General features: G+C 40.5%; 1 protein-coding gene across 1 annotated transcript in view; it reads right to left on the bottom strand.

The window, feature by feature from the left end:
* Positions 1 to 2767: 2767 nt before the first annotated feature.
* Positions 2768 to 19976, bottom strand: part of PNLIPRP3 (pancreatic lipase related protein 3) — a 33821-nt gene continuing 16612 nt past the window's right edge. The window contains exons 5-12 of the mRNA XM_010987213.3: positions 18416 to 18524; positions 13733 to 13852; positions 13526 to 13648; positions 10283 to 10401; positions 7684 to 7816; positions 5664 to 5775; positions 3101 to 3268; positions 2768 to 2831 (exon numbers count right to left, since the gene is read on the bottom strand). Of these exons, the coding sequence (XP_010985515.2) occupies positions 2768 to 2831; positions 3101 to 3268; positions 5664 to 5775; positions 7684 to 7816; positions 10283 to 10401; positions 13526 to 13648; positions 13733 to 13852; positions 18416 to 18524 (948 nt within the window). The remainder of the gene's footprint in view (positions 2832 to 3100; positions 3269 to 5663; positions 5776 to 7683; positions 7817 to 10282; positions 10402 to 13525; positions 13649 to 13732; positions 13853 to 18415; positions 18525 to 19976) is intronic.

The following is a 19976-nucleotide window of genomic DNA, read 5'->3' as shown; positions in this document are numbered from 1 at the left end:
TTAACAAGAAAAAAACAAACAACCCAGTCCAAAAATGGGCAGAAGACCTAGACAAGCAATTTTCCAAGGAAGAAATACAAATGATCAATAGACACATGAAAAAATGCTCAATATCACTAATTATCAGAGAAATGCAAATCAAAACTACGATGAGGTATCACCTCACACCAGCCAGAATGGCCATCATTCAAAAGTCCACAAATGACAAATGCTGGAGAGGCTGTGGAGAAAAGGGAACCCTTCTACACTGCTGGTGGGAATGCAAGTTGGTGCAGCCACTGTGGAAAACAGTATGGAGATTCCTCAAAAGACTAGGAATAGACTTACCATATGACCCAGTCATCCTGCTCCTGGGCATATATCCAGAAGGAACTCTACTTCAAAAAGACACCTGCACCCCAATGTTCATAGCAGCACTATTCACAATAGCCAAGACATGGAAACAGCCTAAATGTCCATCAACAGATGACTGGATAAAGAAGATGTGGTGTATTTATACAAAGGAATACTATTCGGCCATAAAAACAACATAACGCCATTTGCAGCAACATGGATGTCCCTGGAGAATGTCATTCTAAGTGAAGTAAGCCAGAAAGAGAAAGAAAAATATCATATGAGATCACTCATATGTGGAATCTAAAAAACAAACAAACAAAAAATAAAAACCATAAATACAAAACAGAAACAGACACAGAATACAAACTTGTCGTTGCCAGAGGGGAGAGAGGTGGGAAGGGACAGACTGGGAGTTCGAAATTTGTAGATACTGACAGGCATATGTAGAATAGATAAACAAGATTATACTGTATAGCACAGGGAAATAGATACAAGGTCTTGTGGTAGCTCACAGAGAAAAAGAATGTGACAATGAATATATGTATGTTCACGTGTAACTGAAAAATTGTGCTCTACACCAGAAATTGACACAACATTGTAAACTGACTATAACTCAATAATAGTAAAAAGAAGATTTTTCTTACAGTCTTCACCCCACTGTTTGCTAGTCCCAAATACTCTGCACAGTAGTGCAAGGCACTCAGAAAGGGAATTGTTTTTATAGAACTTTCGTAGGCAGCAGTACACATAGAAAATGCTGTTCCCTTGAACTTTCGGATCTGCTGAGATAGCCCATGCACTATTTTTCATTCTCACAACATTCTTATTATGCAAAAAAGGGGACAGATATTAAGAACAATGGGACAGAAAGGCCATACTTTATTAACATAGGGTTCCCAGAAGTTAATTGACTCCAGTTTGTCTTTTCAAGTTTAGAAACAGCCAGCCAAAAGACCCCTTGGACAAGGAAGCAGGCCAGGACTCACAGAGCCAAATGCAGCATTTCAATCCATAATTCTTCCTCCCAGTGGGCACGCCCCTCCTAAAGGAAGAAGGGCTGAGCCGACAGCAGCGCAGGCTCGGGGCACTGCTCTAACTGGTGGTTCTCCTCCCTCAGAGCCATGAGCTGGCTCCACTGTCAGGCTGCTCAGCAGTAGTGGTGTGGCGACACAGTTACTCAGCAGGGCTCATATCCTCCCATTGGGGCTGCTCATGGCCACCCAGCTCCTGGGCTGGCTTGGGCCTCGGGTTGATATGCTACTAGGGAGGCAGGACACTCAGATGGATCACGCCAAACGTGTCTTTCTCTCCTCTCCTCCTTCCACCAAGCCCTGTGCTCCAAACAACCTTCTACCTCCTCCGCACACAATGGGAAAGTCACCCCATTTTGTTCTCTGCTTTCTGCAATGACTCAAGTTCATGTCCACCTGTTGGTCTCTTTAGGTTCAGTTGGCAGTGAGGCACCAAGGAGAATCAAGAAACCCCCTGCAGAATATCTATCATCACTTCTTTTCAACAATATTTATAGCACAGTGCCATGGGCCAAACACTGAGCCCAGTGATATTAAACAGAGCAAATAAAAACACTCTTATTTTCACTGGATGAGGACAACTGAATTAGAAGAAATTGAAGCAAAATAAAAGAAAAAACACAACTGACACATTTAAATATTACAATATTGTTATTATAAAGACAAAGAGTTAAATGCTTACAAATGAAATGCTGCCTTTAGGCTAAATACAAATTTGCAACAGGACCTTCAGGGCCCAGGGAGATAAGTGAGTCTCCTGCAGCAGGGGGCTTTTAGAAGAAGTGGGTGGTGATCCTTAGGGCCCACTGCTAACTGATGCTCACATCACAGATGAGCTCTCAAATCTCTCTTACCTCACACACCCCCCGAAGACCAAGGGACACCCTGGAAATACTGATGTGCTCTCATTAGTTTTCATTACTAATCGATAGATGTTATCAACCCACAGGGTTATAATCTACTATATATTATGAACTACAGACATAACTTGTCTTGGCAAGACTTAACAACATAGTAAATATTCTTCAAATCATTTTAGAAGAATGATTAATCCACCTGGAAATACTCTAAAAGGTACTTCAAACACTCAACCAGACAGAGGCTCATTTTCACTGATGAGCTGACACTACACTTGCATCAGTTCCTCTTATTCAGGGGAATTCCAACCCAGCTCTGTTTTGTCACTGATACCCAGAATCCTACAGATCATGTACTGTACTCTGCCCCAGGGCGTAGTCTGTTTTTAAGGCACATAGAGAAGTTTATTAGAAAAACATTCTATAAAGAAAAAAGGCAACTGTACCTTTCTATCTCATTTACAAGGGCCAAGTTTGGTCTGGACACCAGCTGGAAAGAGATTAATTTTTCCATTGCCCCCATTAAATAAATCCATCAAGGGATTAGCATGGTTTCAGGATCTGAGCAGTATCAGGTCCCATAATGTTCTGGCTACAGAAGGTAGATCTGAAAATTTTAAAAGGGGAAAAAGAGGATATTAATACGATTCCAGGGTGTGTGGGGGGGAGACATTGGTAGATCTTTTAATTTAATGAGTAGTTATTATTTTATAAACACTTTTATACATAAAATATCGATTTTGTTTTTCTTAATTATAAAATTTCAAGATGTATGAATTTTTATACTAGTGACAAATTTTAAATTATATATGGGTTTCAAGTAGTTTATAAAATTTAAACTATGTTTGAAAATGCAAAGGAAAAAGGAAGACTTACTTATATGCATATTTTCCAGATATATCTGTCACCATTTCTGCTCCCAACTTATTCTGAGAACGTCCAAATGAATGTTCCTTCCAAAGGAACTGAATACTTGTTATGTTTCCAATGTTAATGTCTGCATCAATTAAATTTGTGTAAGTCATGCCTGGCTTAAGTGTTCCACTGTAAACAGAAAAGAAAATAAGACTCACAAGCTTGCACTGGGTATGCACTTCACAATGCTGAAGTGAAAGACAACATCTCTGTGTGTGTACCATGGAAGAGAAAGTTGTATCTCCTTGGCATTTGCTTATAGGAGATTTATTCTTTCCACTGACATTGGTCAGCATCTCAGAATAGCATGGTTTTGCAGCTTGAAAGAAGGGTGAGGTAAATGGGAAGCTTGACTAGCTGATTTTTAGGGGATGCCTACAGATACTTACCTTGATGAGTTCTCTATAATGAAAGATCTGGTCTTGGTTTTGTAGTATCAGACATTAGATTTTACTGACACCAGGAAATGATCAAACTGTCAATGATGGACTCAATTCACATAAAACTGATATAAAAACGAGAAGCCTATTTATCAGCTCACAATGGTGAAAAAACATTTCCTTTTTACTAACCAAAATGTTCTCCTACTCTTTCCCCAGTACCCTCTTTTTCTGAATAAAAGGAATTGGGGGAAGAAAAAAAGGAACTGGGTAACTCAAATGATGATCAAAAGATGTTTTCGTGAGCATGGCAATAGAGCAAAGAGAAGTGAATTATCTTGAGGCATAAGGTGTATTTTATGCAAGCCAAAATTAGACCAGATGAGATTTCTTTATTCCTGCTATTTCTTATTCCTTTGTTAATATATCATCTGTCTCCTCTAACTGGAAGATAAGCTCCATGAGAGAAGGACCTATCTGTCTTCCTAGCAATTAGAACAATTCCTGGTATACAACAGGCATTTAAATATTTGCTGAATGAATGAATGAATGTTGCTATTCTTAGGGCCTGTCTTATTCCATTACATGTAGAATTAGTTGATTTAATTACCAGAAGACAGCTGTTCTTCCAGGTTATTAAGGGTAATCTCCCCGTTGCTACGTGAACTGTTGTCACTCAGTGCACATGCAGTGCAGCCCTGCGTGACAGTGTTACTGGAAGCCCAAATAACTAAAGTACAATCTACAGAGAAGCCACACTCTCAAAGCCTGGCTGAAGACTAGGAATAGACTAGCATACTAGCTCCCTTAGCGGACTTCATTTCAAGATGAGACATCTACTGTGGACCTGAAATGCTTAATTATTCCTAAAAAAGAAGATTGGATAACTATGCAAGGACATTACAAACAGCTTCTTTAGACATTAGCCAAAGAAGCAGAGAGATGTCAAAACATTCTCACAAATCTTAGAAGGGTCAGGAGCTGCGCATTCATTCCCACCTGCCCCAGGTCAGCTGCCTTTGTGCAGGACACAAACAACAAGCAGGCCTCACTGTGGGCCTCAGAGCCATAGACACAAGATGGTGTTGAACTATTCTCAGGGGAATAGCTTACTGGAGACATGACAGGTAAGTGGACATGAGACGTGCTCAGACAGGGAAGGGTATTTGGAACATGGAACAGCATGGTAAAGTCAGGGAGGAAAGGGTAAGATCCAGTCAATGTTGGGTGATGCAATCAAAGTAACCTGCCTGAGCTAAAAGTGAACAAAGCCAAATGGTGGGAGCCACGTCTAGAAAGGCTGGCTGGACTTTGCGCATGAGCCAGGATCCAGATCTTCACTGACTGAACTCGTCTGTCTTCACAGGCAGCTGCACCAAGGCAAGATGATGAGTGCAAATGCTGCCAGAGTGATTCATATAATGCATCCCTCAACTGACAAACTAACCATAAAATCTCTGCTCTTCGTAACTCTTCCCAGTATTTGAAGATGATGTAAATCACAGAGGCAAAACATCTAATCCATTCATCAATTTGCAAAATGGTAACATCTAATTAGCACGTATAATGTTAATTCTGAAATAAATGGCAGAATTAAGCAACAGAAGTGAAAGATGTCAATACAAAAATGCTAAATCTGATCAAAGGAAAGATTAAGGAAAACTCATGACGGGGGACTTTAGCCTAAGATGCACAGTATTCTCTACTGAATTATTCCTACCTTTGACTTTTCCAACACATATCCTAAATCTGTGGGTACTACTTAGAAAGCTTATTAGAAATTTGGCAATTTATATAAATGTCTTATTTCATATGGAATCTATTCAAATAAAGACATATGCCCAAATTCATATAGCATTAATGGACTGGATTAAAAATATATCTTGTTTCTTGTCAATTTTTTTCTACTTGCTTTATTATATAGATTCATATTTTCATGTCCTAACATTCTCTGTTTGTGACTGGAACAGCAGAGAAAATAGATATGATTTCTATTTTATATTTGGAAAACATAAAGTAGAAAGAAAAGTTAACTGTAACATGATAGCTGGTGGTATTGTAGGAAAAGAAAGGGCTGAGCCTTACTGAGCCAGACAAACTGAGCGCCCAGCACTGTTACCTACCAGGCCCTTGTCTCTGCCTACCTGGCAACCTCAAACTCCTCTGTTTTCCCAGTGGTTCCACCTACACGGAGAAATATACTTCCTTGAGTGACATTGTTTCCATCGAGTTTGACAGACAGTTTGTGCCTCCAACCTGGAAATAGAGAGAGAGAGAGAGAGAGAGAGAGAGGGAGGGAGAGAGAAGGATTAAAAACAAGTGAAAAGCATGACATCCTGGCTACTTTAATGTAAATACAACTTTCAGGGTTAAAGTGGATCAGGGCTATTCATGTTCATGAAAAAAACACAACTTCATATAGCTCGAGTGAATTTGGTGAGAAACTACATTTCAAAAAACATATAAATGTTCACATTTTGATTTTGCAAAAGTAAATAGTTTAATAGTATCTTTAGAGAAAATTCTTTAATTTTCCAGACATGTTTATAACTTAAAAAAAATGCATGTCTTCTTTCATTCAAATTTGTATTCTGTGGCATTTATACTTCCCATAGCCAAGTTTTAATGTGCCGTAGTTTGACAACTAATCCAGAAAACATTTAGAAAGCCAACTGAGCAATGTCTGTACTTTTAAAATGATTTAGTGGCAAAGTGAATTGTCCTTTCCTCTCCCGCAGAGATATGTGCTAGGAATACTCAGTTAACACAGGTCTGGGTCAGCACAAAGCCTGCCAGTAGGATAGATCCCTTGCAAATGGTCAAGTGTAACTTAAAAAAAAAAATCTAGAGCTAAACAGCCCTTTCATTCTGAATTCTGGAATTGTTGCATGCTTAGTAACACATTGGAAAAAATGTAATTCTTCATAAAATTGTTTGAAAAGCATCTGAAAAGGAGAAAATCTACCAAAGAGAATTTTCAGTTCATGAGTTAATCATTGCCGAAGAGATGTCTATCCCTCCTCAGCCCATTTCACTGCAAATGGTTTCCACCATCACACCTCCACTGAACTCACTCTCCTCAAGCACACCAGTGACAGCACTCTCCGGAGGCTGAGACCCCTATCTCTAACTGCATACTCCCGAGTCCTCCTGGCATCTCAGACCTAACATGTTAGAAACTGAGTCATCAACTTCCTCCCAACCAGCCTCTCTGCCTGTGTTAACCAAGTTCAGCGAATGGCACATCACCCACCCAGCCAGAATCACCCTTGACTTCTCCATTTTCTGCATCCCTCAAATCCATTCACCAAGCTACTTTTTGCTTGTCCCTTCTAACTATCTCTGTAATCTCCCCACTTCTCTCTACCTTTCTACCTGGACTGTTGCCAACAACTGTTTTTTTTCCTCCCAGCTTTACTGAGATATAGTTTACATACAATGAGACACTGTGTAAGTTTAAAGTGTATAACTTGATGACTTGATATACATATACTGCAAACTGATTACCACAATAAGACCAGTTACACATCCATCACTTCACAGAGCAGTGAGGCAGCAGCTGTTTCAACAGGTCAGTGTGCTCTCATCTTGTCCCCTCTCTAATCCATGAGTGACTTTTCTGAAAAACCAATCTGATCATCTTAATACCCTTCAGCGGCTTTTCATTAGCCCCAAGAGAAAGCCCAAACTTCCCGCAGAGCACCTACTTTGGTTATTCAACCCCATTGTCCTCTCCCCCTTGTCTCACATGACTCTCCTCCTGGTGGTACCAACCCAGCAGGGGGCTCTTCTTTCAGTTCCAGCTCTGTCTTGTCGCCAGGCATTTTCATAAAAAGCAGTTCCTTCTGCCTGGAAGACTCCATTTCTCTCTCTTACTCACCTTTTAGCAGTCAGCTTAGAAATCACCTTCCCTCAGAAGGAGCCTCTGACCTGGTTGTGGAAGCTCCTCCTTTGAATGTCTTCCAGTGGAAAGCTTATTACTCAGGACTGACACTGAGATTTTGCTTGCTTTCCCTCTGGTCTCAACTCTCTGTATTGCTCTTCACTGCACCCTCAGGGGCTGGCCCAGTACCCAGTTATTTAGTAGACACTCAGTAAAAACTGTTGAATTTTTAAAGATAAGTACCTTAAAGCATTATAATAAAATTTGGCTACAATACTTACGGGCAAATGGGGAAAAAGTCCCTGTGTTTAAAAAATAATAGGCTCTATTAGGCCTCATAGTTTTGAGGTGAAACCTATCAGCAAAGTGACCCATGGTTGGGCAACCTTCCTTGGGACAACGGAAGCAATTTCCCTGGTGATAGAAAATAATTAGAAGCATAATTAGAAAGTCTTGACCTTCCATAGACTCAGGACGTATCATTAAACTATAATAAATCTTTGGAATCTAAATAAAGTATATGCACTTAAAAATGACTCAAATGCCTAACAGACCACTCTGCCTGTTTTCAGAAACAAAACACAATAAAGCAAAAACAACTAAGGGAAAAGAAAAAGGGGCTATTAGAAAAATGAGTAAATGGTATGAATAGACAACCCATAGAAATTCAAACAGTTAATAACTATGTAAAAAGATGCTCAGTCTTACTAGTTGTCAGAAATGTGCTAATTAAAACAACATACAATTTCATACTCAGCAGATTTGCAAAAATTAAAACAACTGGCAATACCAAGTTTTGGTGAAGACACAGAGTAGGGGATTCTCGTTTACTTCTTATGGGAATATAAATTGACAGACATTGCAGACAGCCATTTGGTAATGTCTAATAAAGAAGGAAATGCACATATGCTTTGACAACTTCACTTCTATTCTATGCCATAAAGAAATTTCTACACAAGTACATAAGGAGACAAGCAGAGTTATTTATTGCAAAATTGCTTTTAAAAACAAAAACTGAAACAATAAAAACGCACATTTGTAGGGGAATGAATAAAACAATTGTGAATGATTCTTACCCAATAAATACATTAGATCTATATACATCAAAGTAGATATTAAATTTATAAAATTTAATTTAAAAAGAAGCAAATCCAGAAAGACGCTTACAGTATGATGCTATTTATTTGGTCCGTATATTGATTTGCTTCAAACTCCTCGTTAGGGGAAAGCATGAAGGGAATATAAGGTACTTCAATTTTATCTGGATGAATTAAAATCTAAAGCAAAACTAACAAAATATTAATAAAAAAATCTGGGTAGGAGTGTTTGAGTATTTGCTATTTTAGGTTTTGAACTTTTAGATTTATAAACCGGACATTTAGGCTAGAACTATAGCAAAACATCCCATTTAAAATCCCATTTTTAATGAAGGAAAACACTAACAAAAATAGCAAGGGCTCATATTTATTAAGTGCTTACCATGTGCAAGGCACTGTTCTAAGCATTTTATATGCATTTAAGTCAACTAATCCTCACAAAGTCCCTTATTGTTATAATGCTTTTAGTCTCCTTATTTGACAGATGAGGAAACAGAAGCACCGAGAAGTAAACAATTTGTCCAATGTTGCACGTCTAGCAAGTGATGGAGCAAGAATGTGAACTCCTGGCACTAAAATCCCTCCTTATTTTATTTCATTTCATCTCATTTTTATGACTGTTTGGGTAAAAGTACAATGAAACACTTTAAGGAAATTGACTCGATGTTCTCTAGTTTGTAGCCATAATTAGCGTCTATGTGGTTTTGGAGCTTATGGTTCTTCAGTCTGGGAGATTGAACTCCACACTAACTCTGAATACACCATGACTCTGAGAACCTGCTTCTACCTGCCTCGGTACCGTAAATGTCAGGATCCCTTTGGCCACTCGGAGCAGCATCTGGGGTTGGAAGGAGGAGGAGGTGGGGAGAAAGAGGTTTTGGGGGAATGCCAGCGCTTAGCTGGCAAGCTTTCGGAGAACTGCAGTTCACCAGCCAGGTTATGAATTAGGACAACTGACTCAGGAACCTGAGAAGACGGCCTGAGGGCACCCACTCATCTTGCTCTGGAACATGAGGGAAACGCCTATTCCTGTCCCAAAACTGCACTTATTCACAAAACGCTACTACTTCCAATGCACTTCAGCTGGAAACCCCACATTTTTCTACCCTGATAAGACATTAGGCATTAGGTCTCTGCAGCACAAGTAGGAAAGTCTTTCTATTCCCCATAAAAAATAGATTTTTTTCTCCCTTTCATAGTGATAACTAAATGAAAAATATGGTCAGTGCAGATCTGGCACTATGTGCTTTATGACTCAAGCAAAATCAGATTTGGTATTTTGTAATATATTGATCTGCATGGAACTCCTGTGAGCTCTCTATGCCTCAGTTCTGCTCTGTATAAATAATTAAATTTTAATAAAATATTTTTCATGTTCCAAGTAAATAGTAATATGTTTGATTGTAGCTATTGATTGGTTCAGCCTTCTCAGGGCATCTTTGAGAATGACATTTAAAATACATACACACAAAAATTTTTGCCCTGGACTTGTGCCTGTTACATAGTAGCATTTAATTACTGCATAACAAATGGCCAAAAAAGCAAAATTGGATATAATCTTCAAAAGAGCTGAAACAACCAGAATACAAATAGCTAGTTTAGTTATTTAAGCCCTTCAGCAGGGCCAGCTACTGTTCAGTACTCAGCACAGAAAGAATCTATTATTTCCCAAAATGGCAGATGCATTTTTTCCCATATACTCAAAGCTTTAATTTTTAGTTGGCTGATCATGCTTCAAAAAATGACTTGCTAATTAAATTTAATGGCAAAATGCTTTACTTACTGCGTTAAAAGATTTGTAGGACCTACAAGGATAAGCAACAAATGCATCAGGATTGAGAATGCTTTCAGTATAAAAGTGATGACTTCGGGCATGGCTGCACTCAAAGAAGGAAGACACTTCTGTGGAAAGAATTTCCAATTAACTGATAGCAATGAACTGACTAACTGATAACTGACAGTATGAACCATTTCTTAGAAAAAGTAACTTTAAATGTCAGTTTCCTGACTTGGGTCAAGGTCACCAGACCTTGCGTGTAGACTTGGATATCGTACAGTATTTATCAGTATTATATATCATTTTCTTGTACCAAAGAATTCTTTGTGTGAATTTAAAGGAACATTTAAGCTGGGTAAATAAACATATGCAAATGTAGGTGGCTATGCTTTGACACTAATGTCCCTAACACTTCCCAGATCTCTGACATAAGCACTTAGAGCTATATCACTATGCACAGAGCATCTCCGCTTCAGACTAATTAGTTCTGTCTCCCTGTTTATTCAGTAACAACTCCTCCCTCCTGTTCAATCACAAATAGCCAGCAACATTAACCAGTGCACACCTTCAGCTGAGCTTCAAGGTGTGACAGGTGGGAGGTACTGTAAAGAATGCTAAAGACAAATTAGTTTTGTCATTGACGGGCATAACATTGTCACTAATAGTTGGGATTACTACAATAATAAACAAGAAATCTAAGTATATTTGTGCATTCTGAAATTATCATAGCATTCTAGTCATTTACCTTATGTAACAGTCTTTGACTTTACATAACATTTTTACTGTATGGCATGGACTATTCTCCCAATGACCTACCCAGCTTGGCTAGCTTTTGAGAAACCAGGTTTTAGTATATGTGGTAAATCACTTAAATACAATAGTGGCCTCCAAAGAATCACCCCTTCTTAGGGCCTCACCCTTTTGCAATATCATGTTACCATTCTTACTTTTTCTTTTCTTTTCTTTTTCACCCTTCTGGATTCCAGGCTAGTCTTGTGACTTCTTTGACCAATGGAATGTGGAGGAACTGACACTGTGCAAGTTCCAGGCCTTGGTCTTCTGAGACCTTCCAGCATCTACTCTTGTTCTCTTGGAACTCAGCCTTCATGTTAAGAAAGCTAGATGAACTGGCTGGGAAGAGAAGCTCTGAAGGATAACAGACCACTTAGAGAGGAGAACTGGTACCAAGACCGCAGACGTGGAAAGTCATCTTGGACCTTCCCACCCAGCTTAGCCCTCAGGTGGATGTAATCACATAAAGTAGCCCAGTGGCCACATCACAAAGGAGAATCTCGACAGAACTGTGCCTGAATCTTGAGCCTCAGAACCATGGGCAATAAAATCACTGTTCTTTTAAGCCACTGTGGTTTGTTATGCAATATAACTGAGACAGCATCATTTCAGAAATGCAACACAGTCAGCAGAGACCAAGAACTGGCATTGTTTTTTTAAAAGGAGGACTTCTCTCACATCAGGTTTCTTTATATACAGATTTATATTCATTGTTAATTGTGATTTAGACAAGATGGTTTATTAGAATATGGGGAACTATGAATTTTAAAAGTAAATGGTTTCTTAGTAATAAATATAATGTAAAATGGAATATCTTGAAGCTTAAAACTCATCTAAAGATTTAACATAAATGATAAATGTGCTTTTAATCCAATAACGTTGTAAGAATTATAATGCCTCAAAGTGGTAGCTTTTGATAAATGTATGTTTTATTTGAATTCATTCTTTTATAGAATTTCAAGTGCTCAGTGTAGAACACTTAATATAGTTATGTAAAGGAGTCTTATGATCTATATTTCACCTTAATAGAAATAATTTTAAATCATAATATGGTAAATAATATGAGAGGTTAAATTTTATAATAAGCCTTTTTTGAATGAGTTTTGCTTATCTGCCCTAGGTGAAATTGGCTTTAATTCTCATTTTGAGTATCTGTAGATCCACCAGGTTTTTTAAAGTAGTCTTTGCAGATAGATATTTCTAATTACATTTACTCTTTCAGAAGAGACATTAAAACTTTATAATTTATCTCTAGTGAAGAGGAAATTCAAGTTACTCTCAATGTCATGATCTGTGTCTCTTTCCTCTAAAATAGCCAATAGAAGATCAAATAATTACATCATCTAGATCTGACCACATGGGATCAGGTGGTGGGATATTTAGAATCATCCAGATGTTTATTACCGTATCATGATATATTATATTACTGTGCATTATTATATATTACAAATGATGTATTTCATTATTTACACGATGATGATGTTTAGAGACAGGGAGGAATGGAATTCCCAAATAACTTTTTCCTGTCTTATAACTGAATACCTTATTATTATTACTGGAAATCACTAAGAAAAGGTTAGATACTATTATGTAATTTGTGATTAATTTAATTTGTGATCCAGACTGATTCTGTTAAAAAGTCAAACCATGTCTCTCTTCTGCTGACAATCCTCCCAGGGCTCCCCTCCCATCTCACTTGAGTAAAAGCTGAAACCTTTACTACAGTCCATGACGCCCTGTATTATCTCCCTCTGTCTTGCTCCTTCTCTAACCTCATGCCCTGCTACTCTCCTCTTTTTCACTTTACTCCAGCCACAACAGGCTCCTCACTGCCATGAACTTTGCAGGCTTTTGCCCCAGGCCTTTTGCACCTGCTATCCCAATCCCTTAGCCTGGAATGCCTTTTCCACAGGTGTCCGAATGGCTAATTCTAATTTAGGTCACCTTTTTGGTAAAAACTTCCCGGCCACTCCATCAAAAATCTCCTCCCCCTACTTCACCCTCACTGTCAACAACACATCATATTCCCATTACATGCTTTGTTTTGTCTCCTTAACACTTATTCTACTGTTGTTTTCCCAGTAAATTAGAATATTAGCTCCATCAGGGGGGGATTTTTGTCTTTTGTATACATTCCTATATTTGCTGCTCCCAGAATAATGTATGGCACACAGTAATTACTCAGTCCATATCTGTTGGAGGAATGAACACATCCTCCCTGTTCATACTGAGTGACCACAACATGCTAGACATTCTGCTAGACCCTGGAGACAGAAAGGTAACCAAGATGTGGACCCTGACCTTGCAGATCTCACAACTGGTGGGAACCCTACACAGGCAACTGTGTTTTGTGTTAAAGTATACTTTTATATCATATACAAAAGGATGTGGATTCTATCCAGGCTGGGAGCTGAGTGAATTTCTAACAGTGGCTCTCATATTTTAGAAAGTATTTACCTTCCTTGTAAGCATTGAGATCAAATTTAAATAAAGGCGTAATTAAGTCTTCACATCCTGGCATGTGCTTTCCTCCATTTGGGTAAAAGTCAAGGTGACCACAAGCATTAACAGTTCCAGCACCTGAAGTAGAAAAAACCAGCGTAAACGCTTCTAAAATTGCCCTCTGTGCTTCAGGGTAGTTTCGGTTTATGTTAAAAAACTTACCAAGCTCAAAGAGGAAGCGAACTGCGTTTGTATGAATGACATCAACAAAGTTGGCATCTGAGGGGTCCAGCCTGACTTCACGTGGAGTGTTGTGGAAATACGGGCCAGCCGGGTCCAATCCTAGCGCAAAGTACAATGTGTATTAAACCAAGACACACAGAAGTACACTGATAGTGTTGCTATTTTGGACAGATAGATGGTGAAGGCACGGTATTTTTTTCTTACATGATTTATGTAGGTCAAACACCATTCAGCATGAAGGACAGTTACATAAACTGTAGGGTCTGTTTATAAATGTAGGATCTGCATGTATTGCAATGTCATATTCCTACACACAAGTAAAGCTATGTGTAGACAACGCCGAAACAGCCAACAAAGTCAGAAAAATCAAAGTAGCTATTCTAGGGTCTGTACGTGGAATAACATATATTCGACTAAGTTTACGGACTGCAGATGATCATAAAAACAATCTATATGTAAAAAAAAAAATAAAAGCAAAAGAGCTCTTCAAAATGTAAAGATGGATCTCAAAGAAACACAGTTAAAGTAATAGAATGGTAATCCTCAGCTAAGGCTCACTTGGTTCCATTCATTATATTACAAACAAAAGCCTGAAGCCCAGGGAAGTGAAGGGACTTGACAAGGCCACCACATGTTAGAGGCAAAATGGACCAGGAGCCCTGGTGTCTAGACTCTCAGCACATTGCTTCTTGTTCAAATGTCTACCCAAATAAAGGTAAGCTACCTAGGGTCTCTAAATGTTACGATCATTCACATAACTCCTCAATTACACATTTGACGGTTACTTATCAAGCTATTACTATGTGCCAGGGAGAGGGTTCAGCACTTGGATACAAGAAGTAAGGTCTAGCCCTGTCCTTAAGGAGTTTTCTGTTTGGTGGGGAAGGCCCCCCAATCCAGTGTGCTAAGTGCTGAGACAGAGGTGAGCACAGGTATTATGTAAACACAGAGGAGAAACATGTAACTCAGTCTTGGGAAATTCGCACATGCTTCTGCTGGAGATGAGAAATACAAGCAGAGATCCGAGGGACTAGAAGGGTCAGCCAGGGTAAAGATGGGGTGAGCAGCATCCCAGGGGCAGGACGGAGAACAATGTATGTGACCATCAGGGAAGAGGGTTAACCATGTTTGGGAAACTACAACTAGCTTTCAAGGGCTGGCATGTAGAGTTTTAGAACTTGGTGAAAGATGAAGATATCATTATAAGCAGGAGCCAGATATAATCTGAGCCATGGTGAGTTTGGATACAATCTGGCTGTCAATGGGCAGCTCCTACAAGTTTGCAAAAGGGTAGATCTACAGTCGGATTTGTATTTTAGCAAAGTCTCTTTGCAGTTGCGTGGAGACTGGGGTCCAGAGTGGAAAGGACTTGGAGAAGAGCTGTGCCTGATCCTGGGAAATTGCAGCCTGAGTGAGAAATGACTGGGCCCCGGTGTGGGGTGGGTATTGACCGCCTCAGCATACTTAGCCTGTCATAGGATCCAGATTCTGTTTTTATTTTTCTAATTAATATAATCGTGGAGACATAAATGACAGAGTGAGAAGAAGAGAGGAGGGGAGGGAAGAGGGTGCCTGGCATAGAACCTTGAAGAACACCAAGGAATTAGGGAAAGGGAAAGAAAAGGAACCTGCAGGGGAGCCTGGAGAAAAGCCGTCAGAGAACAAGGAGATGGGGAACCAAAGGAGCCTAGAGGAGAGGGTGCTCCAATGGTGTGGGAGGGGTGAGCAGGTCAAAGTCTGCAGAGGGGCCAAGTAAGAAAGACAGGAAAGATGGGAAAGGGCCGGGGGAGTGGTAAAAAACTCATGGTGAAAAAAAATGGCTGTTGGTGGTCTTGGCAAGAGTGGTTTTGGCAGAAGGGTTGGGGAAGAAACCAGACTGCAGTGGGTTGAGGTGAGCACAGCCCTCAGGGAAATGTGGCCACCTCCCCTTGAGGAGTTTAATTATGGAGAGTGAGGCAGGCTAGGGTATCGGTTAGAAGGGGCTATGGTCCAGGAGGAATGGGCACATGTCAGTGTCAATAGACAGAGTTAGGGAAAAAAACTTGTTAAGTGGGGAAAAAAAGCAGACAGGTGACAGAGTAAGGTCTCCAAAGTAGGCATGCCACTCAGAGCACAGGTGGAAGATACAATTAGACGGAGGGGTCAGTGAAGTAAACCAACATGCATCTGAAGGAAACACCCAAGCTTAAGAGAAAGATGCAACAGCATTTGTCTCACAATCTCCAACTCTAGGAGGAATTTTATTTTGCTAAAGTACAATCACTGGTTAGATTCAATCATCTGATGAAATCAGGACCCAGGTAGAGACAACATCCAAATATAGCAGGTACACCTCAGATTATGTTGATCTGAGGACAAGGCAACGAGATAAAAAGTTAAAGAAAAAAAACACTCTAGTCCTTCTAAGAGACAGGGAAGAGGGAATCTTAGATTTGTGGTTCTAGGGTATTTCAGGAGGAAGGTCAGCACAAGGGAAGAGACCTCTTAATTGATCTGGGGTTGGGGTGGTGTGACCCTTAGTATAAGAGCAAGAGCGTCACCACTTGGGATCTGAGTTTATTGGTGTGTATGTATTTGGCTGCATGTGTGTTACCAGCATGGCGGAAGTGATCTCTTCTCAAAAGGGAAAACACTGATGCTGTTTACGTATAAAAGGTAAATAAAATCTTGAACTGGCTGAGTAACCCCTGTGTTAAAGTCATTTACGATAACTGCCTACCAGTTAGATAATTATCATAGACATAGAAACTTATACACATGCCTTAAAACCTATCATGTTTTGTTTTGAACTTGTTTTATTATAAAGCTAAAATCTTTTTTGAGGTCTCAGTTCTTTTGCTAGTCAAGGAACATGACTGCTCAAAAACTAGAAGGGATATAGACTGCAGCATCCATGTTATATAAATTCTTTGGATGTTTAAAGAGCCTTTAAAAATTTATTGTTTTCTCTTTGCTCAACAGGATAATTCACTTGGCAGGAAAATTGGAGTTAAATAGTGACTGATTTTTGACATAAGAATTAATGAAAACAAAATCTCCATGAATTTACTGTCACCCAGTGTGAATTTTTAATACACGATGGCAATGTTCTCCATTTTACTTTGCGGCTGAAATGCCCCACAGGCCGCGCAGGCCCCAGTGATGGTCCACCTGCACAAGCTGTGCCCATTTCTTCCTTCCTCTGAGCTTGAAAACGTAGAGCAAAGCTGGATTTTTGCCAATGACTTCAGAGTAGAAATACGATTTTTACTACCCAAAATAAGAATGGTGGTGGTGGTGGGCTGGGGTTGGAGTTTGGATCAGAGAGCTGGGAGAAAGAGGATACTTTCAATAGGAAAAGCCTGTTACACCAAGAGATTGCAGAGGTAAAAATACTTTAAACCCTGTTTGGAATTCTTGACTATTTTTAGAAAAAAATTTTTTTTACTTTGAAATTAAAGTATATGTATGCAGTTTACTGTTTTAACAAACAGAAAGCATGTACCTACTATGTGCCAGAGACTTGGGGTGGGAGTGCAGTAGGGGAGGCTTTCTAAGTAGTTCAGAGTCTATTGAAAATAACAGGGACCTAAATAATTAATCAGACTCTGTGATACAGTATTTGTATTTTCAAATATAACAGAGGCATATTTCAAGGAGTATGGGAAGTACAGAGAATTAACTCTGCCTAGGGAAGAAACATTTGAGCTAGATCTTGAAGCATGAATAGTGGATATTTAGGGCAACGGGGAATAGCATTTGCAAAGGCACAGAATCATGGAAAAACATGAAACATGAAACATTTACATGACAAGCGAAGAAGCTTTAGGCAATGGGAAGTTTCAAGCAGTGGAGTGGCACAGCCTGGATTTAGAAAGATAATGACACTGGCAATACATGTGTAAGACTGGGCTAGGGTACCAGCCGTGAATGGCAAAAATCAGGGAAGAGATGGGGAGGGCCTGAGTGAGGACAGCGGCCAGGCCACGGAGAGGCACAAAGCAAATGAAGGAGAAGAACAAAGGATTGAAGGAGACACGAGATGTGCTGGCTGACTGTCGGCCTGGGATGCGGAGAAGGGCGGGGCCAGCCCAGCTTGTCCATTACGGAACCGATATTCTCATCTCCATCTGACTCAATCGGCTTGGAAGTCAGAGTGCAGGGAAAGGATGTGATTAATTATCATCCTCCACACTCTAATTCGTAGTATATATACTTCACTTTGCAACTTGTTCAGACTTTACAGTATATCCAGGGGCATTTTTCAAAATTTCAGCAACTGGCATGGCATAGGCAGGGGCCTTAAACAAACCAGTTTAGCACTGCCAGCTATGCTGGGTGAGCTATGATCCAGATGTGCCATAGACGTCCTTCCAGGACCATCATTGGGGCTCTGTCTCATTCTCTCTGTTAGCAGTATGGAGCTGCAAAGCATGGGATGTGCCGTAACCATCCGGACAGGCGGGAGACTGCATTTCCCTTCACTGTCACACAGATAGTGCTGTGGTGAGCATCCTTGAACCTGGATCTACACATTCAGCATTTCATGTTTTAGTTTGGGGAAATCACATTTTCTCCTGTCTTACATTTGCTTCTGTGACTTCATTTGGTGTTCAGATGCTTGATTTTGTGTGTAAACAATGATGTAAATAAATCCAAGGCCCTACTTGAGGGCAGGCTTACCAGTTATCCTTCCAAGGCCTGGCGTCCTTGACCCAGCTTCTCCAGCCAGATGAGCCCCCAGGCTGTGGCCAATCAAGTGCACTTTAGAAGGGGAATATTCAAATTTTTTCTGATAGGATTTTTTTAAAAGGAAAACAGAACAAGTATTAAAAAAAAAAAAAAGCAGAGAGAATGGCTGAAATATGCTTAAAATTAAAAAGGAGCTGACATCCAGGATGGGGACTGATAAAGGGAAAAAGTGACCCCTGAGTCCACCTACATCCTCATCCAGCTGAAGGAGAGAGCATCAGGCTGGCTGTAGGGACGCCTTCCATCACAGTTCCTCCCCCTGTGCAAAGGGGCCTCACGGTCCTCAGGAACAGGGGGGAGAATAGCCCAGTGACTGTGTCTGTGGCTTCCAGACTCTACCCACCCTTCCTGAGGCCCAACCCGTCCAGCACGCCCCCAGCACACGTCGAAGGCAGTTCACGCCCACGCTGTTACCCACCTCACCTGTGTATGTCTCCTCCAAGCTAAAGGTAACTCTAGCAAATGTCTGGCATGACTTTGGTCCTCAAAAAAGAGTTTTAAAGAATATTTGCAAAGAGACTACATGGCCTAAGAGTTCACACACACACACACACACACACACACACAGAGTCAACTTAACTTGGAACAAAAGAGCAAAGCATTTTTAGTTTCACCTAAGTTTCAGGCTCTCTTCATGATAATAGTCAAAATCAAGTAACTGCCTTCACTTGGATAAATCTGTCATTTGATCAGATGTTTCTGTTTCCCTCCCACCCCAGTAATGACAGTATTACGTGTATCACATGCTGCACTGTGAATTGTATTATCCCACGTAAACGGCTGCCCAGGAAGGGCTCCTGTCGTAGCCCCCACTCCTCTGTCCTCCACTGCTGCTGCCAGTTTAAATCTCAGCTTGCTTTCTGAGCTTTCTCTACTGGCGGGCATCTGAGATCAGCTCTGCCCTTCCTCCCTGTCTCCTCCATCCCCATCTGGCTGGTACCCAGTCCCCAGGTACCTGCTTGCCCCAGGGCTAAACCAGGTGGGGACTGAACCTAGTAACCGTGATAAGATGACAGAAAAGGAGGCAGAGAATCACACCTGTTCCTTAGCTGCTCCCTCAGCAGGAGGGAATTGTCCCCAGGGGGCTCCAGGCTCCCCTCCGAAGACCCTCTCCCACTCTTCACCTTGGGCCTCCAAGGGGGCGAACAATTCACTGAACGTTTAAGTCAGCAAACACTTTTCCCTTTCAGTTCAGCAAACATCTAAGCCATCCTATTTATTTCCTGGATCTACAAGTGCCCACAGCTCAGGACCCAGGATCAACGGAGAAATTCACAAGAGCTTAGGTCTGCTTTTTCTCTGAAGAGGAGACAAATCTGATTTCATCCTTTGTGGACAAACTCTAAATTCTTCCTGGTACTCAAGTCTCCCCTGACAGAGTGGGGAGAGTAGACAGAGACATGGGGGCAGAGATGAGTGCCGGCTCCCTGATTATTCTCCAGGCTGCTTCCTAACTGGGCTCAGGGTCCCAACATCACTTGCCCCGACCGGC

The sequence above is a fragment of the Camelus dromedarius genome, chromosome 8 (genome assembly GCF_036321535.1).
Source record: "Camelus dromedarius isolate mCamDro1 chromosome 8, mCamDro1.pat, whole genome shotgun sequence".
NCBI classification, from domain to species: Eukaryota; Metazoa; Chordata; class Mammalia; order Artiodactyla; family Camelidae; genus Camelus; species Camelus dromedarius.
This window is presented reverse-complemented; position numbering and strand designations above follow the sequence as displayed.